Source organism: Taudactylus pleione, unplaced genomic scaffold (assembly GCF_031769625.1).
Source record: "Taudactylus pleione unplaced genomic scaffold, aTauple2 ptg000535l, whole genome shotgun sequence".
In the NCBI taxonomy this organism is placed as follows: Eukaryota; Metazoa; Chordata; class Amphibia; order Anura; family Myobatrachidae; genus Taudactylus; species Taudactylus pleione.
In genome coordinates this window covers 6,416,161-6,440,349 of record NW_028284937.1, presented here as the reverse complement: position 1 = coordinate 6,440,349, position 24,189 = coordinate 6,416,161, and the positions used below count along the sequence as shown (strand labels likewise).

The window sequence follows — 24,189 nt, the reverse complement described above, 5'->3', positions numbered from 1 at the left end:
CTATGTCTGAATGAGCGAACAAAACTTGCGGTCGTTTTTTTGGAAACTACGCCCCCTGGACGCTCACATCCTACGTCATGTCCGCTATTTATTAGATTAATCGAGTACATCGACCAGCGTATGAACTGCTCACTATTCTTGTGGTTAGTTTTTCCTACCGCAATCATGCGAGCAGTTCTGACTATAAAATAACCCAGTGACGTGGTCAATGACGCTGCTGTATTAATTATGCACACCCATAAAACGCCCGTTTTGACCTTTAAGCACGCCTGCGTTCTGATCTCCACTCCCCGTTTTCAAGCACCTTCCCCTGTTACCACCCACATACGCCTCCTCCTGTCACTCTAAAAATAGCGGGCAATCGCTATTTAGCAAACAAACGATTTTCGGCCGCACTGACTGGTTCGTGCATGCGTATTACGATCCGTACGCATGCGCAGTTGGGCAAACATCACTCGGAACGAACGAGCGGCAGCTTACGAGCGGCTCTGAATAAGGCCCAGAGACCACTGCATCAGAAATAAGGTGCAGATCACTTCTTAAAAAGTTATTATAAGGAAATGCAAGGATCGCACACTCACAGAAAATGGTGAATGGAGGGTGCTTGGTTATAAATATAATGTAGCAGCATATCCAGAATAGGAAAACCAGCACACCATAGTTTGAATGAAAAAAAATAACATTGTATTTTGCATATATAAACAACGGCTTCGAGAAAGTTTCAATACCTGCAGTCACATATTAAAGTGCTTTAAGTGCATAAGAGCAATACATTACAGACTGCATGAAGACACACGGAGCCATGATAGTGTGGATAAAGCCTGATGGCCGTTTCGGTGCTCAGCGGCACCTTCGTCACAGGGCACAAAACCAACTGCAGATATTGACCCAAAAGCCACCGAAATATAAGGGCATATATATGTATATATATATATATATATATATATACACACACACACATTCTTCACCAAAAATACATAGTACAAATAATGTAAAACCAGGGCAGCTGATGAATTTGTGTGTTATACAATATCTAGAAAAAAATGTGCAAATTGACATGTTGTACAAAATTTTCACAAAAGCATAAAACGCACAAACCTACCCTTTAGCAGCTCAGCTCTAACACGGGCCTGATTCAGAGTTGTACGCTAATGCCCTCGCAGCTGCAATCCTGTACGCAGCTGCTGTGTGAAATATGCAATGTGTCTCCAGACACGCAGAGGGCTCTTCTGCTGCAAACAAGGACGCAGTGGCTAATTTATAACCACCCCCAAACGCTGACTACCTGTCACTCACTTTGCGAATGACTCCTCTGTGTGAGCGTTATTGTAAAACAATTGCTGCCCGTGCGCAGTGGCAAACAATCGAACAATCTGCATAAATATCGGCATTGCTTCCACATCTCAATCAGGCCCAAAGACGGAACATCGGTCACAGATCATTTGATTATTGGTCTTCTGAATAACCCTTTGGTCATGCAGAATGGCCGCAGGACCTGAGACGCCGGAGCCATTTTTACTGCATACGGGATCGCAGATGCAGACTGAAATACGCAGCGACACGCCTGCATATTTTTGCCCCTACTCCCTGTTACCTCCCCTAAACGCTCACAGCCTGTTAATCACACTGCAAGTAGAAAGTTGCTGTGAGCAATTCGGTAATGTACCTTGATGCATGCACAGCAGTGTGACTTAGATGCATGCGTAGTTTAGGGATAATCGTTTAACTGCATTAATACTGGCACTGCGTACATCTCTGACTCAGGCCCACTATTGGGAGATCAGGGGGTAAATTTTAAACCAGATTCTACAGTAAACTTCCAATGCAAACATATTAACAACATAATAAAGTGCAGTAAAGCATGGTTTAGGCATTTAAATCACCATTGTCACTGCAGAACAAGGATCACAAAAATGAAAGACAAAAAAAACCAAAACGGCTGCATGATTTTTGCATTGTTTTCTCTCTTTGTTACTTTTATTTATGTTGCTTGTAAATTGTGTTCAATTTAACAATACACGCTAGATAACTATGCCCAGGGGTGGGTTAGGGTTAAAATACCAAATTCTGGGTTTTGACCGCCGGGATCCCGTACCCAACCCGTATAGAGTATCCATGCAGATGCGCAATTGTTGCAAATCACTCATTTTAAAGAGCTGTCCTTTCTTTGTAAAGACATATGTTGCATTTTAATTTTAAATTCACTTTACACTTTATTCCATCTAAGAGTTTAGGGATGGTCTGACCACTGGGTTCTTCCTTTCTAATTATACATTATTAGGCACTGCGGGGGATGGTGTTTCCCATCAGATGGAAATTTGGTTGCAGCCAATAGGGTGAACCCGTGTATAACACAGATAAATGTAGGCTTTAGTGTGACTGGGTCACCGTGAGTGCCTGGCAATGAGGCCTCTACTGTTCTACAATGGAAGGGAAGTTTATATTTTAGTGAAACTACAGCAGCTTTAGCGACTCCAGTGAAAAACATATAGAAGTAGAGTAGAATTAATTACATTTGTTGCAATTTCTCCTCGTATTGTATATTTATGTGTCATTATTTGGGAAGCCATTGCTGGCATTATTACACAATAAAGGCAGAATGCTCTAGGTGCACTTTGATTTGCCACCTCACAATAGCCATGTATGTTGTGCAGGTCAGATTATGTCACCTATGCAAGTGTCCAATCCGCAACATGTATGGCGGTCTCATTGGCTGGCAAATACAGCACAGTTATACACTAAAATAAAACATCTGATTTATAATCACTGTACGTTGTTTGCACAATATATCTCAATATACTGATTTATGATTGGTAACATTCAGTTTTTCAGTATATAATATCCTGTTACATATGTCACAGCATTGTGACTGCATGTGATTCTTTGTGGTTTACTGATATACCCGATTCAGAAATGTCTTCCTGCTTTTTTCCTAGGGACAAGGAGAAGCAGATAATATTAATACTTCAATAAGCATTTAATAATATAACTATTGTGGTTATTTACTAACACAGATCTAACGGCGGGCAATTCATAGCAACCAATCAGCTTTGATCTATCTAGTGCAACGGTGGGCAACAAGAAGAACGCAAGACTTCCCCTGCAATCACCAGTGCTGTGCCCTGCTCTGATTTTTCTGATGTTCCTTATAAAGCAGGGAGGAGAGTGAACCTCACATATACTCTTATTATCTGCTTTATAAGAATGCTGAGAACAAGTCAGAGCTGCTTCCGCATAATATGACCTCCTCGGCTCTATTCCTTTTCTGATTGGATCTGCTGTATGACATCACTGTAGTTTGCAATGTTCTCTGCACCACATGCTCTCTCTTTTCCCTGGTGCTCGCACCAGGATAAGGGCAAATGTTTAGACTAAAGGTCACTAAGTTAGCTTGTGAGTGGGCAAGTTTGAATGTCTTTTAAGAAGGTCTGGGTGGCATGTTGGGAGATGTGAGAGAGTAAGTGAGGGTAAGTGAGGAGGTCTGAGTTGTTTAGGCAGCGGTTGCATGTGAGGGAGATCTGGATTGCTTGTGGGGTCATTTTATGGAGTTTTGGAGCAAATGATGGGCATGAGAGGGCATTATGGGATGATTGATGAAGGTGTCTAGGTTTTTTGGGAGGCTCTTTTTAATTCTTGAAATTAAGGGTAATGTGCAACCCCTTTGAAGGTTGAAAGGCCTTGAAGTAGGGATGGTCATCGGAAGCCCACCATGAAATAACTGGTCTTCCGCCATCTAAACTTTCAATGCAATGGCAACAACCCATCACATCAAAAGAATTTGCTGGAAAAAAATGTCCTATTGTTTGCGAAAGCGCAAAGAAAATGTTTGCGCAATAGCAACCCGCAGTCATTTCCGATGTTAAACAGCTGAATATAGCTGTATTTTAACAGGCCATCGCTTACACACCATTTGATGGCAGCTTCCATCGAAATGCCGCCATCATTTGGTAAAAATACTACCATCAAAAGTTAAAAGTAAAACATTGATGGTTGTAAACCATCGGAAACCTATGTCCATCGCTCTCTTGAAGTATGTCACATTGCCTGTGAGACAATGACTGATAGGATACTAAATATTGACTTGGACTTTATTAATAAATTAACCATTATTTGCTGTTAATGTTCCTGCACAGCCTTTTGTTGCTTATATGTGTTTATATTTTAATGCCATATTTCATGTCTGTCGGGGATGTCCTTTAGTGACGAGTATGTATTTGGAAATGTAATACTTCAATGATGTAAAAGACATTAGGTAGAAGCTCTTAACGGAACTTTCAGAGGGGGAGACATTTATATTCATGGATATAAAGGAGGCTGGAGCAGTATGACACATCAAGAACAGCTCTTCAAAACCCTATACCCAGCTAGTGTAAGGATGGTTGAAGCGTCTTAGCATTTCTAGATGGCATTGTTAAGATGTATTTAAAATGTATATTTTGCCCCCCACATAAAGCCTATGTGGTTATTTTATTTTATTAAAAACAGTAAATACATATCTCTTCATTGTGTAATAAAGCAGAAAAAAAACCATTGTAAGTGCAATATCCTCTTCTTAGGTGCACAGTGGTGGGGAGACATTTTTTACACTACCAGTATGCTTGTTTTATCTGTTTCCTTCCTCTGATAGGAATAATGGCAGGTATACACTAGACGATATGTTGTCCGATTCCGCGGATCAGGCCGACATATCTGGCACATCGTCGAGTGTGTACCCACTATGCTTGCCCTCACTGGCTGACATCGGAGTTGTTCCGACATCCGTGCATGTACAGACGCCGGAATGACCCAGCGATGCCGGCAAGGTCAACGGTGAACAAAATATCGGACGTTCAATCGCCGGATCATGCAAGGTGTATCGCCCGCCTGATATATCGTTCATCGGCACCATAGACTGTCGCATCGGGCCGTCAACAAGTGTGTACCCATCTTAAGGAAGACATCTATAAAAATGATGGGAACAGAAAAGGAAAACTTTAGAACAAAAGGCTAACATAATGCTTTCTCAGTTTTAGTTGTACATTTGACAAAGCAAATGTACTGTATATCTAATGTTCATTAAAGTGTTTATGGTTATAGAGCTAATCATCAGTGTGCCTATCTCAGACTCAATATGTTCTCCTCAGGTCTGGATTAAAGAGGTTAAGTCAATAAAGCATGTGGTGGCCATTGCAACGACATGGAAACTGCAATGGGACCTTATCTGCCTTCCCCCCCATGCCCCTCACGATCCTATCTTGCCCTTGTCTCACAGATTTTTGTATGCAGGCCCCATGACATATAATACTAGCACCTTAGCACAATGCTATTCAGCTATGGAATTTTGTCCTGGAAGTGCTATTGGTGTGAAGACTATTCAAGATAGCTGAGGAACCACAGCCTTGAGAATTGTACAAAATTAATTTATGTTCTCCTAAGGGTATATTTACTAAAGTGCGGGTTTATAGAGGTGGAGACATTGCCCATAGCAACCAATCAGATTCTAGCTATTACCTTCTAAAAGGTGATAGATAAATAATATGTAGAATCTGATTGGTTGCTATGGGCAACATCTCCACTTCTATAAACTAACACTTTAATAAATATACCCCTTAGATTATAATACTATTACCCAAGCATATATAAAATGATGGCCTACACTGAACAACAATCTGGCAGATTAGCAAATGAAAAGACCTTTTTGAATGATTATCTATCAGTGTATGGACATGAAAATCCCCAAAAATGTTGACCTCTTGATTTGATTTTGTAGCATGTTTGATCTGCCTATCCATCTTTCAGCAGATCGTTTTCAAATCGTGCATGTGTATAGTACTCATTAGACATTCATGTACTAGCTACTGAATAGGATTTCTTGTTGACCCCCTGGGGTAACAGTATTTGCAGGTGAACCTTCATATGCAAGTAAGACAGGGGAAACTTACCATGTGCAGTTGGTTTTTCAGAGTTATCACTAGTTTTCTGTATGAGCTTCTCAGTGCCATGAGGTAGAACAAGAAGATGCTTTTGGGCCAGGAATAAGAGAAGACAAATGTTAGGTTATTAAATAGAGGCGTCTGATACACGCTTTGATTTGCATCAAGAACTCACCATGAAAGGAAGAACAGAGGGACAGCAAACGCCTGCGAGCCGATAAACTGAATGAAATTCCTTGCAACCCTCGGGAGGGACTGAACTGAAGTGGTGATAGTATCCCAAATAGACACCTGGCCTCTGAAGGGACCACATGCTTTTGATGGAGTCATACTGTTCAAAAAGGAAAATTAGCATAGCATTAAATATACTGTACAATTGGGAAAATGTTTCTTATGCAACATCAGGACTTTCACATAGAAATATAGGTATGTTAAAAGGTGTAGACAAATTATATATAAATATATATAAACTGCAGAGGAAATGGATGGTTTCCGTGAAACGTGTAGCACTGCAATTGGAGTGTGAGACTCAACAATCTTATTTTGTTTGATACTGTAAAGAAGACTTGCTACATTGTCTATTATTGCAGATCTCTGCAGGATGAGTGCTGTATTTAATTATCTCTCTTCTGGAAAACTGAAATTGTACTGTTTTATTAAAGAATTAATAAATTACATAGAAGTTCAAAACATTCTTATATGCTTTCAGCTCATTTGTATATTGAGTAAGGATTGAACTATCTGGAAATTTAGGTCAGACATTGATCCATTATTCTCCTATTCACGAGCACCACTTTGGTCTAAAAGCCCCCATACATGGTGCGATGGCACCGTGCAAGGCGACAGGGGATCCGTCGTCAGACATATCGGGCGGTCCGCACACATGGTGCGATCGGGTGCCCCCCCCTTGGCTCACCTGCATAGCAATGTATGGAATCGCACATCGCAACCCCTGATCCTATGATCCTGCAGAGAGATCAGGTGGTGCGATGTATGACCCCGCGGGTGTATGGCCGATATCAGGGCCATACACGGTGCGATATAGCAGGTAAATCGCACCAATCAGTTGGATCGCTGGCTTTATCGCCCCGTGTATGGGGATTTTAAGATTTGAACCTTAGAAACATATAAGTGGTTGTTTTACACCAAAGTATCTTTTATCCTAGTCAGCGCTGGAGAATATATATTAGAGATGAGCCGTTCGGTTTTGGCTCAGATCTTCCTGCCAAGTTCTGATGTCAATACAAGGTAAAACTTCATCTTTCATGGACATCACAGCACAGATGTCCATGAAAGATGACATTTTGCCTCGAGGTAATAGATGTAGTAGCAAGGAGTTCCGTGCGAGACTGCCTGATGTGTTAAAGTAGCAATCATTTAAAAGGCAGAACCAGGTTGATTTTTGCCTTTTAAATGATTGCTACTTTAAAACATCGGGCAGTATTGCACGGAACTTGCCTATGCCTGCAGTCTGCAGGCCATTACATTTACCCCATAATATGATTAGTTGCTATGGGCAACACCTCCACTTTTTCCTTTTTGAAAGGTTTGATAAGTTTGAGTTATATATCAGATCACATAATCAAATAAGTCAATCTTAATATGGAATAATGTTCCATTACCAGATGGTGATTCTATTTTATGGGACACACAACTCAAATGGTTTTGAGCTAGAGATGAGCGGTTCAGCTTTACTCGGTTATGTTCAGATCTCAAAAACAGCATCTTATTGGCTATCCAGCTACCACCTGTTTTGGATAGCCAATAAGATAATTCTGAACTTGCGGTGAGTCAAAACCAAACTGCTCATCTCTAGTTTTTAATAAAAGTTACAGTATAATTTAAAGTAATGGTTATTTTATCTAATTCATAGGCATAGGAATTCAACACAGTGTTATTAATGAAGACCAACTCCTGATTAGAGGAACGCAGAGCCTGGAGGATTAAAATAGGTGTTTAAAACTGCAGGTCACAGAGTGCAAAAAAGACATTAGGCTAAGCACAAGAAACATTAGCTTTAATGATGTTTGTCCTGTGGAGTCACAACCCACCAAAGATAATCTCCATTCTATCTAGACAGGTTCCCCATTGAGCCTATATTTAATAAAATAATTTTGTATTGCCAAATTTGAAACTCTTAAAATGTTAATATGTGTATCATTTTCTATAAGTAAATAAAAAAAATATTAGTAGATAATGATTCATTATACACTGGATCCTAAAATAAAGATTTAAAACTCCTAATGAAGAGACCACCTTTTGTTATTCGTCATGTATGACAATATGAAGCATATAATTTAATGTTTGACATTTTTTTCTTTTTGTTTCAAATACTTACGAAAATATACTATACAGGACTGGTACCCAAGATAAACCAAGACCCAGTAGCAGCACCAACAGGAAGAAAAAGTTTGCACTGGATGCTCTGAACGTTCGGTCAGCGGGACGGCAGTTGCTGAAAAGTGTTAGCTGCAGGAATAAAAAACAAAACAAACAAAATGCTATTAATTTTAAAAATTATAGTATAACAAAACGGATATTATATATAAAATGAATGATATTTTTAAGTTATGCTTCACTTTACGGTAGGATGTAAATGGCTTGAAAGCATATTCTGACCTTACCCTCTTCATGTAGAAAATGATGAAGTATTTTATTGTGTTGAGCAGTGGAAGCAACGGACAGAAAAATGTACCGATCCAGCAGACTGTTTGACCGTAGATAATATCCAGAACAAACTGTGGGACCAAAAATTCCTGCTGACCCCATAACTGGATGGGCTTACATGAGCAGTGGTCAACCATCATTCTGCAACAAGATATGAGACAAGATGCCTGATTGGAATGTATTTATAAAGAGAAATGAGCAAATGGGATGTGTGCACAAATATTTCCATCACTGACTGCAACAAATACATACCACGTTATACTTACACTGTACCAATAAGAACTCATAAAGCCCAAAGCGCAGCACAATATATGGAACATGTATCAAGCATTGGAGAGAGATAAAGTATAGTAGTTGGACAAAGTAACCAATCAGCTTCTTACTGTTATTTCATAGACTGTGCTAGATATGGGCGTTAGAAGCTGATTGGTTGCTTTGGACAAATCACTCTCCAACACTTGATACATCTCTCCCTATGCCAGTAAAACCTGCATAGGTTGCTGCAAATTAGAGAAGCTGTCATCAATAATAACTGTGTCAAATATAAATGGCATCTATCAGTAACTATGGAATAGATAGTATGTTGGACAGATTTGGTTAAATTGATTTATCAAAACACGTCAAAACTACAAAGACAGACAGACAAATCTATCAACATTTGGCAATACTAATGCATATGGAAATTATGGTCAAGAGGCGACACTTGTTCTCCATTGCTACTGCATTTCCAACTCTGCAAACCAATATCCTGAACTACATACCATGCCCTAGTATTAAGCTAGGACAATGTGATCAGGGCCGGATTAAGGTCTGTTGGGGCCCCTGGGCAACAAACTTGACGGGGGGCCCTATGAGTGATCCAAATATATATATATATATATATATATATAGGCAGGGGCGGGCGGCACTCGACGACACTCCGCAACCGCAATAATTCACAGCAATACTTTGCTAGTTGATGCCAACGTTTCAGTGTTGTACCACTTTTATCAAATCCTGATAAAAGTGGTACAATACTGAAATGTTGGCATCAACTAGCAAAGTATTGCTGTGCATTATTGTGGTTGCAGAGTCTCGTTGAGTGCCGCCCGCCCCTGCCTTGATACATGTTTACATTGGGAAGGCACCGGAGCATACAGAACCTATACAGTGAGCCGGGACTTTTTTGTTCATATATTTAGATGTATGTGTATATATATATAAAAATATATATATTATATACATATATATATATATATATATACATACACACACATATATACATATATATATATATACACACACACACTATATATATATATAAATATATATCATTTAATATTTTGCCCCCCCAACACCATAACCAGCAGCACCACACATATAAAAAAAAAACATTAATTGACTCACCCTCCCAGGCCAATCACACGGCAGCAGACTCGAGGCAGCAGCTGCAGCTACTGTATACTTTTTCCTCCACTGTCTTCAGATGCGGGCCATGCGGATGTTGAGGGCTGGCGTGGGGCTGCGCAGCGCGACTTTTGATGTCACGCCTGCATTGCTGTGCAGCCCCACCGCGCAGCCTGTCTGCTGGCCGGTGCAGCGCTGCGCTCTGAGCTAGTGCTCAGCGAGTGCTGCCCGGCTGCAGTCACCATAGAAACTATGGTGACTGCCGAGGAGGACCGCAGCAGAGACAGCTAAATGCTATACTCCGCCAGTCTTAGGAGAGGAAGGGCAAGGGCAGTAATGGCAGGGGACAGGGTGTGGGGGCCCCCTATGTGTGGGGGCTCCAGGACGACCGCCCCTGTCGCCCTGCCTATAATCCGTCCCTGAATGTGATTAGTTCAAAAGAGAATCTTGGCAAAACAATGTATTAGTATTGGTGCAGCTGCAGCACAGCATATTACATTCATACAATTTCATCTTCATGGATTAGAGGGTTTATGTACGATTGTTCATTTTTCTCCACTGGATATATCACAGCTATTGATAATTGTGATAATTGCTCTGACCTTCAGAGACAATTCATAATTATAACTGTTATGTTGCTATTGTGCAAAGGACCCTCTTCTTATATATTTCCTATTATATGCTCATTTAGTAAAAAGATGAGAAGATTAAAGTAAACATGCATAAAAGATGCTGCTACTTTACTGTTATTTTGAGTCATCAGTACCATGTAGCCTTCATCAGGTTAAGGGGAGGAAGATTATCATGGTGAAATGAGCCATGCAAATTCCATCGAACAAGCTCACAGAAGATGATATTATACACACACACACACATATATATATATATATATATATATATATATATATATAATATATATATATACACATACATATATATATAGCCAGGTGCATAAATATTGGGACATTGACAGAATTTTCATATTTTGGCCTCTATTCACCACCACAATGGCTTTGAAATGAAACAAACAAGATGTGATTTAACTGCAGACTTTCAGATTTAATTTGAAGGTAATTACATCCAAATCAGGTGAACGGTGTAGGAATTACAACGGTTTCTATATGTGCCTCACACTTTTTAAGGGGCCAAAAGTAATGGGACTATCACCTCAAAAGCTATTTCATGGACAGGTGTGGGCTATTCCCTCGTTATTTCATTATCAATTAAGCAGGTAAAAGGTCTGGAGTTGATTCTAGGTGTGACATTTGCATTTGGAATCAGTTGCTGTCGACTCTCAATATGAGATCCAAAGAGCTGTCACTATCAGTGAAGCAAGCCATCATTAGGCTGAAAAAACAAAACAAACCCATCAGAGAGATAGCAAAAACATTAGGTGTGGCCAAATCAACTGTTTGGAACATTCTTAAAAAGAAAGAACGTACCGGAGAGCTCAGCAACATCAAAAGACCCGGAAGACCACGGAAAACAACTGTGGTGGATGACAGAAGAATTATTTCCCTGGTGAAGACAAAAACCCCTTCACAACAGTTGGCCAAATCAAGAACACTCTCCAGGAGGTAGGTGTATATGTGTCAAAACAATACATAACATAAATACATGTTACTTACAACACATAACGTAAATACATATTAGGATCCTTTTAGATTCTTAGGTCCTATTACTCTTATAAATACACACTAATGCTTATTTTTGAGAAATAATCTCATAATAGAAATTGCTTAAACAACCTGAGATGTGAACATCAAAGGCTCTTATATATGGTATCCTTGCTGTTATATTTTTTCCTCAAAATGGCAAAATCTCACAGTCTTAGCTCTTCCTTAAACAACCTAAGGTGTAAACATTAAAAGGCTCTTATATATGATGATATCCTTGCTGCCTTTTAGAGGATAAACTCCAAAAGACAGATAAACAATAATCTCAGAGCATAGTTTCTTTCTCAAAACGGCAAAATGAAACAGTCTTGGCTCTTAATGATAGTCACAGCTTGTGCTTTAACACCAAAATCACAGGTATTTTTTATATGAGCGTTCATCCAGTTCATATGACCAATTTTGCTCTCAAAAAATGCTTAGTTCTTCAGCTTATCTATTTCAATATACCCATACTCATTTATAGTAAGATTCCATATCATGATAGAGTAGTTCTGAAAAGCACCTGTACGCATATGAAGAGATAATCTGTTTTTAATCACATACCCGTCGGTAGAGGTGATCAATGAGAGTCACCTGCTTCAATACAAGTGATCTACAGGATTTCCTGCATCTGCTGTCAGCTCCCAGAGATTGGAGCTGATGAGAGTACAGAAAGAAAAGTATACAGAGAGGGGATGTGTGCCTCTTATATTAGATATCACCATAAACAGGTTGTAAGATCCAAGGGTGAAATGAATATTCAATATACAGTGTATATATATATGGCAATTTAATAATCTCTTTTATATAGAATAATCATAGCCCTATACATCTGTATAAAGTAACATAACAGCAGCTTCTATATCATGACCTGTTATTCTCTTCTTAATTTTGCTCAATAATCACATTTGTATTTGCACATATGTCATAGGTACAATAATTGATGGTAATAATAGATAATAGGAAAATAAGAAAAGCCTCTTTTCCATGCAAAACCAGCAGAGTCCCTCTCGCATGTGCAACCATTAGGGATTGCAGTGAATGCTAAGTATACAGGGCTGGCTGCCCTACTGGGAGGTAAAGAATTAATAGCCCTCTTTCTGAAGATATGGGGGAGTGAATTTCTGACTCTAGGGTAGCACCACCGGTTAAAATAATTATTATATTTGTTTTAGGGAAATCTGCATCAAAAACATGAACTAATTATAGTTAACAATACTTAAAATACCACGCAGACTTAGCGGGGTAAATACCTGTGCCCAGACCATCCTCTTATATAATACTAAAGTATATGTGTCAAAGTCAACAATCAAGAGAAGACTTCACAAGAGTGAATATAGAGGGTTCACCACAAGATGCAAACCATTGCTGAGCCTCAAAAACAGGAAGACCAGATTAGAGTTTGCCAAACAACATCTAAAAAAGCCATTACAGTTCTGGAACAACATCCTATAGACAAATGAGCCAAAGATCAACTTGTACCAGAGTGATGGGAAGAGAAGAGTATGGAGAAGGAAAGGAACTGCTCATGATCCAAAACATACCATCTCATCAGTGAAGCATGGTGGTGGTAGTGTCATGGTGTGGGCATGTATGGCTGCCAATGGAACTGGTTCCCTTGTATTTATTGATGTGACTGCTGACAAAAGCAGCAGAATGAATTCTGAAGTGTTTCGGGCAATATTATATGCTCATATTCAGTCAAATGCTTCAGAACTCATTGGACGGCGCTTCACAGTGCAGATGGACAATGACCCGAAGCATACTGCAAAAGCAACCAAAGAGTTTTTTAAGGCTAAAAAGTGGAATGTTATGCAATGGCCAAGTCAATCCCCTGACCTGAATCCGATTGAGCGTGCATTTCACTTGATGAAGACAAAACTGAAGGGAAAATGCCCCAAGAACAAGCAGGAACTGAAGAAATTTGCAGTAGAGGCCTGGCAGAGCATCACCAGGGATGAAACCCAGCGTCTGGTGATGTCTATGCGTTCCAGACTTCAGGCTGTAATTGCCTGCAAAGGATTTGCAACAAAGTATTAAAAAGTGAAAGTTAGATTTAGGATTGTTTAGTTTGTCCCATTACTTTTGGCCCCTTAAGACGTGGGAGGCACATATAGAAACCGTTGTAATTCCTACACCGTTCACCTGATTTGGATGTAATTACCCTCAAATTAAATCTGAAAGTCTGCAGTTAAAGCACATCTTGTTTGTTTCATTTCAAAGCCACTGTGGTGGTGAATAGAGGCCAAAATATGAAAATTCTGTCAATGTCCCAATATTTATGCACCTGACTGTATATATATCTATTGTAACATGATGTATAGAAATGAGGACTCCAGACAGGCAGGTACTTGGTAAAGCATACGTGAACATAGGCCTGGACATACAGGCACATAACAGAAAATAAGCAAACAACATAAAAGTAAATGTCTCAGCACTCCTTGTGCTAATGTCTGTGGACCCTCCAGGTGCTGGCACCCTAATGCTAACCACCACCACCAGCCTATCGTCTGGCCAGTTTGTCTGGCATCAGGAGCAATGAGCAACAGGTGTGTGAGATTCTTAAACCTTTCCTGTGCTGCTGACTGCCTGTTGGCTCTGGGTGACCTAGAAAACAAGAAATTCCATATCTCCACTTTGAGCTGTGCAGCCCAGAAAACCCAGAATTCCAAACTTCTGTTGTAACTGCAGAATGTACTGGTCTTGTTTTCCTCTCCCTTGGAGGGAGCTTATCCCACCAGAATGTGGGCAATTCAGAAGAGAGACATCCCCTCTCACCACAATATATTTATATATTTATTCCATAGACAAAAAAGCTTACGGTTTCACATGTCCCATTAAGGATTCTTAGACATGATCTAAAATTTCACAAAACCTACTGAATTTCTGCCACTCAAACCTAAAAAAGCAATGAAATTCCGATCATTAAGGCTGACGCCTTGATGGACATGTTCCTTGCGCAATACAGATATGGTATGCAATCACAGTCTGTGTTTAACTGCAGATTCAGCACTCTGATAGAGTTAGATTGCTGTCACTCACAAAATGGTGGAGTTGCTAATTCACAGAATTGTGTGCTCATTGGAATACACAAATGCAGACTATGCAACTGAGGTCTGAGCAGAAGATGGAGCTGCGCAGATGGGATAAGAGTGGTGTGGACAGGGGGGAGGAGACAGAGCGGTGTAGATGGGCGAGACAGAAAGGCATGGAGAGTGGAAAGATTAAGCAGCACAGATGGGGGGGCAAAGTGATGCAGATGGGTGGGTGTACACATATATACTGTATATATATATATATTTATTTTTTTATTATTTTATTTTTAAAGGAAAAAATCATTTGTAATAAAACATCATTAAATGCAGACTTTTTCTTACTTTCGAGGGAAATCCACCAACAGTATCACTACTAAGACAGTTAGAAAATCAAAGATCATCAGCTTATACATCTCCTGGCCCACACGTGTCTCCCAGCACTGCAAGAGACAAGTTCACAATTAACTAATTGCAGTAGATAATTTCTAAAATAAAGTATTTTTTTTTCTTAACTTGCAACAGAATTAAAGTGTACCTGTAATCTACTCACAGAAAGAGGCAGCCATTTTGTGGAAAGAACAAACATTTATGTGGAACTTATGCTTGATCCCTTGACATTTAGGAAGAGTGCTCTGCTGACCAATGGCAGGGCTGCTTTGTAGGAAAGGGAGCTGGGAGTGGTCCAATCACATCCCTGTGTAACATGATCATGCACCATTCTCGTGAACGTAAATGTTGTCCCAATTACAAAAATCAAAAAGTTGGTAAGTGTGCAATGAGATTCATTGACAAATGTAACCGTCTGAAAACAGGCCTGTGCCATGAGAAAACAGGTACAAGAGGATTGCCTGATGAAGCACAGAGAGGAAGTGCCAGTTATCGTATGTCATGATGAATCTTGTTTTTGCGGATAAACATAATTCAGCTACTCTATTGGGTTGGGTATGAAATACCGGCAGTTGGGATGCCTTCTCTCAAAATGCCAACAGCAGCATCCCGATGCTCAGTATCCCAACAGGGGTCGGGTAAGTATACAGACCCTCCGCCTTTCTCCCCCTAACCCTAACTCTTCCTTCTTGGTGCCTAAACCTAACCCACCCCCCGTGGTGCCTAAACCAACAACTAAGACTTCGATCGGGATGCCGTCTGGCGGGATTCCGGCATCAGTATGTAGGCTGGCGTCTGGATTTAGCCGCCTATATTTAGTCTCGAGTCAGGATTCTGACGCCGGGATTTAAACAGATGGCTTCCCGGTCATCAGTATTATAACTTTATCCCACTCAATTATATGGAACTGGAAGCACCACCAAAGTTATGCAGAATTAGTCTGCTTCCCAGCACTGGGTTCTTTTTGGTCATATCAGAATTTCCTTGCCAAAAACTTTATTTTATCTCAGAAATAACAATGCAATACAAACCAATAAATACAGTTTGTAAAGTTCCTTAGCACAACCTGGCTCGCCAGGTCTCCAGTGTTGCTCTCTTCTCTGCTATTACCACATGTCTGTTTCAAATAGATAGCTATGTTGTTGATGCTCCTTCCCATTCATGATTACTCACATGGAAGTGCCATTAGTGTTACATGTGCCCTGATGGAGCTTCCACACCGTGGGGTCTATGTATGTACTAAGCCTTGGAGAGAGATAAAGTGGGGCGAGAAGAAGTACCAACCAATCAGCTCCCAACTGTCACTTTACAGACTGTGGGGCAGATGTATGAAGCTCTGGGAAGAGATAAAGTGGAGAGTGATGAATGACCAACCAATCAGCTCCACACTGTCATTTTTTAAACACCGCCTGTAACATGACAGTTAGGAGCTGAGTGGTCGGTCGTTTATCACTCTGCACTTTATCACTTTCCAGAGCTTCATACATCTGCCCCTGTGTTTGAAAAATGACAGTTAGCAACTGATTGGTTGGTACTTTATCTCCACCCACGTGATCTATCTCCAATGTTTAGTACAATGTGTGTTTGAAATAAGACGAGAGCAGTTCTGGATCATTGGGGCCATCGTGGGTCCCACCGAATTGCACACCCTAGATATTTTATCATAACTTGGTGAATCCCATGCAAAACTGAATATGTATTTCTTTAAATGTGATGTGTCTGTAATTTTACCTCAGAAATGACTTCTAAAAAGGCTGCATCAAATGTTTGAATTTAATAAATAAAAATATGTAACTCGTTGATAAACATTTTTATTTATCTGAAAATTTTATGGTGTTATGTATTAAGAAATCTGGTTGTAAACTTACGTGGTTGTCTTTATAATTATATCCACAATTTTTGCAGTTTTCGTCTTCTTTATCTCCATTGCAGGTGATATTGTTCCATAGCGAATATAGCAGCATTCCCAGACTGGCCAGGCGGAGGAATACACACCTATTAATAAAGCAACATAAAGTGTGAGGGAGAGTTGAAGGCCAATTTGCCAGACTGCACTATGAACATGGTATCCTGCTTGCATTTATGCAGATGACTAGTAAGGTATAAACAACAGGTGTCTCTAGGTAAAAAGCCTGCACACATTTTAAAGCCTGCACACACAGTCTTGGCCTGCCACTGTAGCCTGCATCTTAAGCATGCCATCTGAAGCATGGAGTTAGAACCGGAGCTGAGTTTTAATACCATCTTTCATCTTTCATCTCTTTCCAGGTAAACTAATGCCATCTTCCATATCTGATGCCTTTCACTGAAAGGATAGTCTGTTTTGAAAGTTTGTTTTCCAACTGTGAGGCTGCATCTTCCCCCACCATTAATAAGCTTGTTGAACAAACTGCTCAAAAACTCCCTCCCCCTGTACCAGCTGACCTAGCCTCTCCTGCAAAAGGGACTCATTTTAAAGCCTGCACACACAGGCTTGGCCTGCCACTGTAGCCTGCATATTAAGCATGCCATCTGAAGCATGGAGTTAGAACCGGAGATTGAACTGGATTTGGACTTTTGACTACTTTCTAACCAAAGTTGAAACAATTTCACGAACACACACGAATGCTGCCACTCCACCTTCATTTACACCCCCCTGAGAATGGGTTCGGCTGCTGTCTCATGCTGCAGCCAAATCGAACTCCACAAACTGCTGGATGCGACAAACCCACACACTCGAGTGAAGGAGGCGCTGTGGCTTTTTGCAGATCACTCTATAATTTTTTAATTTCTGAGTAAGTTTAGCATGGTTTTAACTTAAAATGCGGTCACCATTTATTCTTTTATATTTTTTTTTCTCCACCTGGACGTTATACTTCCGCTACTTGCACACCCTGCCAGATGTAACCTACGCAGTTCGCCCCAGATGGCTGCCTCGGATGGTTCATTCTTGGGCAGGATTAACAAACACGTGGATCTATTCATTCAGTGCATTTCATTTTTCAAATGTTTCAGTCACCCGTAAATCTCATACCCGAACTGCAGCGCTGTTTGCTGTATTTACTAATCCCTGTTTTGTAAAATGTACTTCTACCCCACTGTATGCTATACTGGTGTGCTATACATCCACTGTATGCTATACTGGTGTGCTATACATCCACTGTATGCTATACTGGTGTGCTATACATCCACTGTATGATATACTGGTGTGCTATACATACACTGTATGCTATACTGGTGTGCTATACATACACTGAAGTGCATCCTCCATGGGCAGGATGTACTTCATGTGGATCTATTCACAAATTGTATATCATACTGCCACACGTGTCACTTCTCCCATAAATATGCCTTGGGTCCTTGTATGGTTTATCACCCACAGTGTAACCTTCGTAGTGCGCCCACCATGGCTGCCTCACCTGGTACACTTGTGGATGGGATGAAAAATACATGGACCTGACTATTATGTTGGGACCCTACTCCTAGCATCACTCCTAGTAACCACCCATTTTGTGTCATCTCTTCAAGGCGTAACCTATTCCACCCAGGGTAATCCTACGTAGTGCGCCCAAGACGGCTGCCTCATCTGGTACCTTTGTGGGTGGAATATATAACCCATGGAAGTTATTTCCCAAAATGTCTGCATCAACCCTGCAATATGCTTATTGTACTCTCTAAGTTTCGGTTGATTTTAATTATCTCGGTGTGGTTTTCTATTTTTTGCAACACCAAATACTTGTACAATGTACCATGTTTTCTGATGTCTGTAAAGTAACTTTCAGTCCTATGGGACTAAAAATTATTATTATTATTATTATTATTATTATTATTGTTATTAATAAAACATTGCAGCTTGGGGAATCTACAACAAATACTGCTGCAGTGACACTTTTGACCCATAGATGGTGGAATAGAGCCAAACTGTGGGGCTATGTCGTTGGACAGATCATTCTAAACATTCTGTACAATACAAACCGACTCACTCTGGGAGAAGCTCGGAGAGGAGATGCAACTGACCACTTTGGAGGTGGGGCAGGTCTCTTCACGGCATTAGGCCCCGTTCCCATTGTGTCAAAATGCTACCAATCACTGGTCCGTGTGGAAGGAATGGGGCTAAGGAGCTGATTCAGACCCGCTCACTAGGATGCATTCGCTTGTAGCTGGCCGATATTTGCAATCTGCGCATGCTTATACATCGCAATGCGCGTGCGCAAACCACTGTGAAAGATCGAGAAGTGTTCGATTGCCCAGCATAGACAGCCCAGCTGAATGACTGACAGGAGAGGTCATTTGTGGGTGGTAACAGGGGCAGGCCACTAGAAACGAGGGAGTGGAGGTGTGAATGCAGGCGTGCCTGAGCGTCTCAACGTCGTTGCTGAGGCATGCATAATTAACAGGCAGGGTCATAATACACGTCACCTGGTTGAATTTCACACTGAAGTGATTGCAGTGCTTGTAGCAGCGCTGCGATCACATCTGATGGTGCTCGATGTAGCAATGTTTTCATGTACTTCCAGGAGATAACGTGCGCAAGTGGGCGTCTTATGAATGGCTGGTGGGTGTCTGCATGCACAAAGTGATCACACGCCAAGACATAGGGGGTGTGCTAATGCCTTGCCGTGCGATCGCCTGCCTTGCTGGGCAGGCGCTGGATTTGCATACGCTGGGTGCGAGCGAACGCATCTAGCGAGCGGGTCTGAATAAGCTCCTAAATGCAATTTGCAGTACTTTATCCCTGCACCTTTCTTATGGACTTGTGATTCACGGTTTGATGTCTTAACATTATAATTATTTATTTCTATAGCACTGCCATATTATGCAGCGCTGTACAGGCAACATTCAGTCACCCCCTGACGCTTCGTCCAACGTTCCTGATACACAGACATGCACACTAAGGTTCATTTTGTCAGAAAGATGAGAGATGCATGATTCTGTGCATTTTATATAATCACACAACAGTTTAATTAAACCTATGTCTATGTTTCAACTGCTGGCATTAATCAGCTCTGGTATTCTTATCATGTCAAATATATTTCCAATACTTCAAACGGATGCCTCTGAGGGAACAAGTTCATAACTCCTCACTCACTATTCACTCACACATCACTCATCCCTCATCACTCTCATTACTTACACATCACACTCTGACAAATGGTAATGTACAGGGCCTGATTCAGGGGTGGACGCATTGATGATGCCGGATGCAAGCAGCCAATGTATTTAGTTTGCACATGTGTCCAAGCCGCACAGAGTCCCGTTGGTTATCGCCGCGAGTCGCAGAACAAATTCAAACGCAGAAAGGGGCTATTTCGGTGGGTGTTCCTGGGAGGTAACGGGGCTGGCTAGTCAGATTCGGAGTGTTGCCGCCAGCGACTGCATCTTTTGTTGCAGTTACACTGGCGGCCATGTTCAAATGGACATTCTGTGCCTCCACATGGCTGGTGCAACATTCCACCTATACCTATACGCGAGCAATGGTTTGTCTTATTAAACACAGATCGGCGGATTAGAGCTGCAGCCAGCGGGCATCTCAGCAGCAAACCCTTCAGCTGCAGCATGTCGAAGCCGGATAATTGGCTGAGACAGAATCGGTTTAAAATTAAATCTGCACGACGCCATTTTGCAAATGGCAATAAGACGCCATTTTGCGACTGGCCGTCCAGCGCCATTTTAGCTAATTTCGCACATTATAAGTACATACGGCAATGCTATTATTTAGCGTTGTGCGATTGATTAAACAAATACAGACAGTCACTAAAACATATAAAATGATCAACCCTGCAAAACACGTACCATGGTATACTCCACAAACACGTAGTCGCACAAAACTAACTAGCGTCTTTTCTCAATACCCCAATACTTACACATTGCATACTTACATAAAAAGGTTCCCTAGCATTGAAGTGTAATATTCAAGGTTTATTCAGTATTAGTAATGTTGTGAAATAAATGTTATTTGATATCTAAAGTTTAGTACATAGTAAGCAGACCGTGTTTGGTGTCAATCTAAACCACTGTGTCTTTGCAGATTTCCGGTATCATCGGTGAGTAGATCGCAACATGTGTCTGCAAACTATGGATCATAGAGAATAAAAACATTAAAATGTACCCTGTAATGTAGCCAGCTTAGATTTATTATGCAGCTGGAAAATGGACACAAAGAGCTGTTGGAGGCTGGATTGTGACCATACGAACTGACCTATGAACTATACTGTAACAGAAGAACCAGGAAGAAGAACCAATGGAATCATGCCAAACTGTTCTATTGTATTGCCTATCTCTGTAGGGGTATATATGTGAGCTCTCTGAAACTGGATCTCAGTCTTCTTGCTTTGCTGTTGACGGAGGTTTCATCGGTGATGCCGGGATCTGGGTCCAGAGCGCATGCGTATGTAACGACTGTACCTTGGGTCTGTATAATTTATTTGCGCTAATTGTATTTAGATCACAGCGTGTAACTATCTGTTTTTATGTTGAATAATAACTTTTTGTGCTTTGGAACCACAATCAAAGTCTGAAAGCATTTATTTCTTGTGCAACTCATAATGCTAAGCAGCGACAATATTTTAGAGTGTATAGGTAGGTAGGAATCGATAGGTAGGAATCAATAAGCATTAGCGGAGTAGCGCTGTGCACAAGGACGCAGTTCCAGCTGCAGCTGTTCCACCTCTGAATCAGTCCCTCAGTTTGATTCTGACTTGTATTAATGGACAAGCTATGTGACTATGGGCCAGAATGTTTTACACAAACCTAACGGTTTGTGTAGAACTCTGATGGCGGGTGGAGTGCGCATGCGCCGGAGCTGCAGTGTTACAGTGTACATGTGCTACGTTGCAACTCCGGGCACAGTGTCAGGGAAGCTGCTGCAGCCTGATTGACAGGCTGCAGCCGTTTGGGGGCGGGGAGGGTGGCCATTCCAGAAAATGGGGGCATTATGGTCCTGTGTTTTGGGTGTGCCGAGGCCAGTTTTCTGACACAATTTTACTGGACTCGGCTGTGGAGATCGGATGGCAATTCTGAGTAAACTAAGGTGTATTCAACACCCTAGACAGACCGTTTAGGTTAAACATCTGTGGACAAATTAGGGGTGATGAATGACTTTTGATGGTGGTACAAAAGGGGGTCCCAGCTCATATTGGCAACAGATCTCAGGAGCATTTATTGTGTCAATGAGTTAGCAGAATTATATATAAAGTTATAAACACTTGTTGCGTAGTGCAGAAAACCTGTAGTTAGTGGGGTAGAGAACAAGCGCCTGGTAGTGTAGTAATTTAGGGTTTTATTTACTAAAATTCTGAAAATTAATATGCGTACAGGGTAGTAGCTAATTAATAGCACATCAGCAGAGGTCTTTATCTTCCATACACACGATGTCCTGGGTGATAATTCAGCAACCCCTGCTTGGCCCAGTCTCAGCTCACACCCACAAAAAATGTAAGAAGTCTCCATAGTGCAGTATATTTATAGGTTTTAAACATTTACAGTGCATCTGGAAAGTATTCACAGCTCTTCACTTTTTCCACATTATATGTATTAAAGGCTGTGAGTACTTACAGTATGTACATGTGATTTCTTAGGTTTTTTTTATTTAATTTGTAAAAATTGTAAAAAAAACTTTTTACACGTTGTCATTATGGGGTATTGTATGTAGAATGTTGAGGAAAAAAATAATTTATTCCATTTTGGAATAAGGCTGTAACATAACAAAATGTGGAAAAAGTGAAGCGCTGTGAATACTTTCCGGATGCACTGAAACAAAAGGAGGTGTTAAATTGTTTATCTGAGAAGGTCCGGTCACTGGATATGTCTGGAATTGAAATCTGGGGGGTAATGGGTCCCAAGAAGTCTCATACTGTACCAATGGAATAGGTAGAAGTGGATGCATGAGAAAGTGCAGTAATCTTCTTTACAGGAACAAGCAACAAGCTCCTGTCTGAGCTCTTGTCCCTATGTGTGCTTCCACCTCTGAGATCTAAAGCCCGATAACAAACATGCCCCTTAGTAAGGGCGTTTCTAGAGAGGAGGGGGCCCGTGTGCAGTCTCCGACATGGGCCCCCTCCTCTCTGCCCGGCGGCGCACTGAGCTGTGCGTGGCCAGCGCCGGAGTTATAGACTCTGGGCACTAGAGTGTGCCCAAAGTCTATAGTGCATGCACAGGTCACCGGGAAAATGGCCGCTGCGGCCATTTTCCCTGTACTGCGCATGCGCAACTCCGGAGAGATAAGTAATATTATGGGTGCAGGGTGTGCGGTGCGGGCCCCCCTGGACCCAGGGGCCCGTGTTCCCCTCACACCCTGCACCCATTATAGATACGCCCCTGCCCTTAGTATGACAGCACTAGAAGATAACGTTAGCTTGTGCAGACAGTTGTCAGTAATCTGAAGTATTAGAAAGCACCTATCTACAGACCTGATTAGCGTCAGTCTGATCTCCACACTAAGAAGGTACTTCTCCCACTTGATGCTGATATTGAAGAACATTGGAAGAAGGAAGTTGGCAGCAGTGATGACAATTGATGGTAGATACCCAGTCAGTAGCGCCAAGATAAAGTTATTTTTCACCGATTCCTGTCACATGATACATTGTATAAGTAAACTATTTTCAACAATTTTTAAAATAAAATAAACTATTATATTTTTTTCCAAACAATTTAGCGTGAGAAAAATTCCAAGCACTAGAAATTATATAATGACATAGATGTCAATATTAAACAATAATTTGCAGGGACACTTTACTAATGAGCAGATTATCTGTGAACATCACGCATGATGTTTAGGGGAACAATGGTGAACTACAAGCCCCAGCTTATCATGTTTACTGAACTTATTTTTAGTGGAAAATTTATTTTAAATTCAAATACACATCTTTATACATAAACTAATAAAACCCAGAAAACAAGAATTAATGGTGAGAGTTGCACTATTTATTCAGAATCAGAGCAGCTACACTATGCGCCCGTCATTATTGAAAAATAGGGACATTTCCAGGGATAAATTATTTCTAGGATCATTTTTCAAAGCCTATAGATGTGCCCACATGCACCTATACTCAAATCACGCCAAAACCGCCACATGTGGCTCGCCACGGACTTTGCCACTTAGAAGAGCTGTGCAACTTTTGTTTACAAAATGTGCACCTTAATCTGCAACTTTATAACAATTCCTTTGCA

At 41.0% G+C, this 24,189-nt stretch overlaps 1 protein-coding gene across 2 annotated transcripts in view; it reads right to left on the bottom strand.

Annotated features, from left to right (window-relative positions):
- Positions 1 to 343: 343 nt before the first annotated feature.
- The window catches only part of TMC4 (transmembrane channel like 4), a 69,570-nt gene continuing 45,724 nt past the window's right edge, over positions 344 to 24,189 (bottom strand). For both annotated transcript variants that reach the window (XM_088450996.1, XM_088450995.1), the window contains 8 exons: positions 23,430 to 23,587; positions 16,911 to 17,037; positions 14,998 to 15,095; positions 8,537 to 8,720; positions 8,251 to 8,381; positions 6,088 to 6,243; positions 5,922 to 6,000; positions 344 to 2,932 (listed from right to left, as the gene is read on the bottom strand). In XM_088450996.1, the coding sequence (XP_088307122.1) occupies positions 2,891 to 2,932; positions 5,922 to 6,000; positions 6,088 to 6,243; positions 8,251 to 8,381; positions 8,537 to 8,720; positions 14,998 to 15,095; positions 16,911 to 17,037; positions 23,430 to 23,587 (975 nt within the window). In that variant the 3' untranslated portion in view covers positions 344 to 2,890. The remainder of the gene's footprint in view (positions 2,933 to 5,921; positions 6,001 to 6,087; positions 6,244 to 8,250; positions 8,382 to 8,536; positions 8,721 to 14,997; positions 15,096 to 16,910; positions 17,038 to 23,429; positions 23,588 to 24,189) is intronic.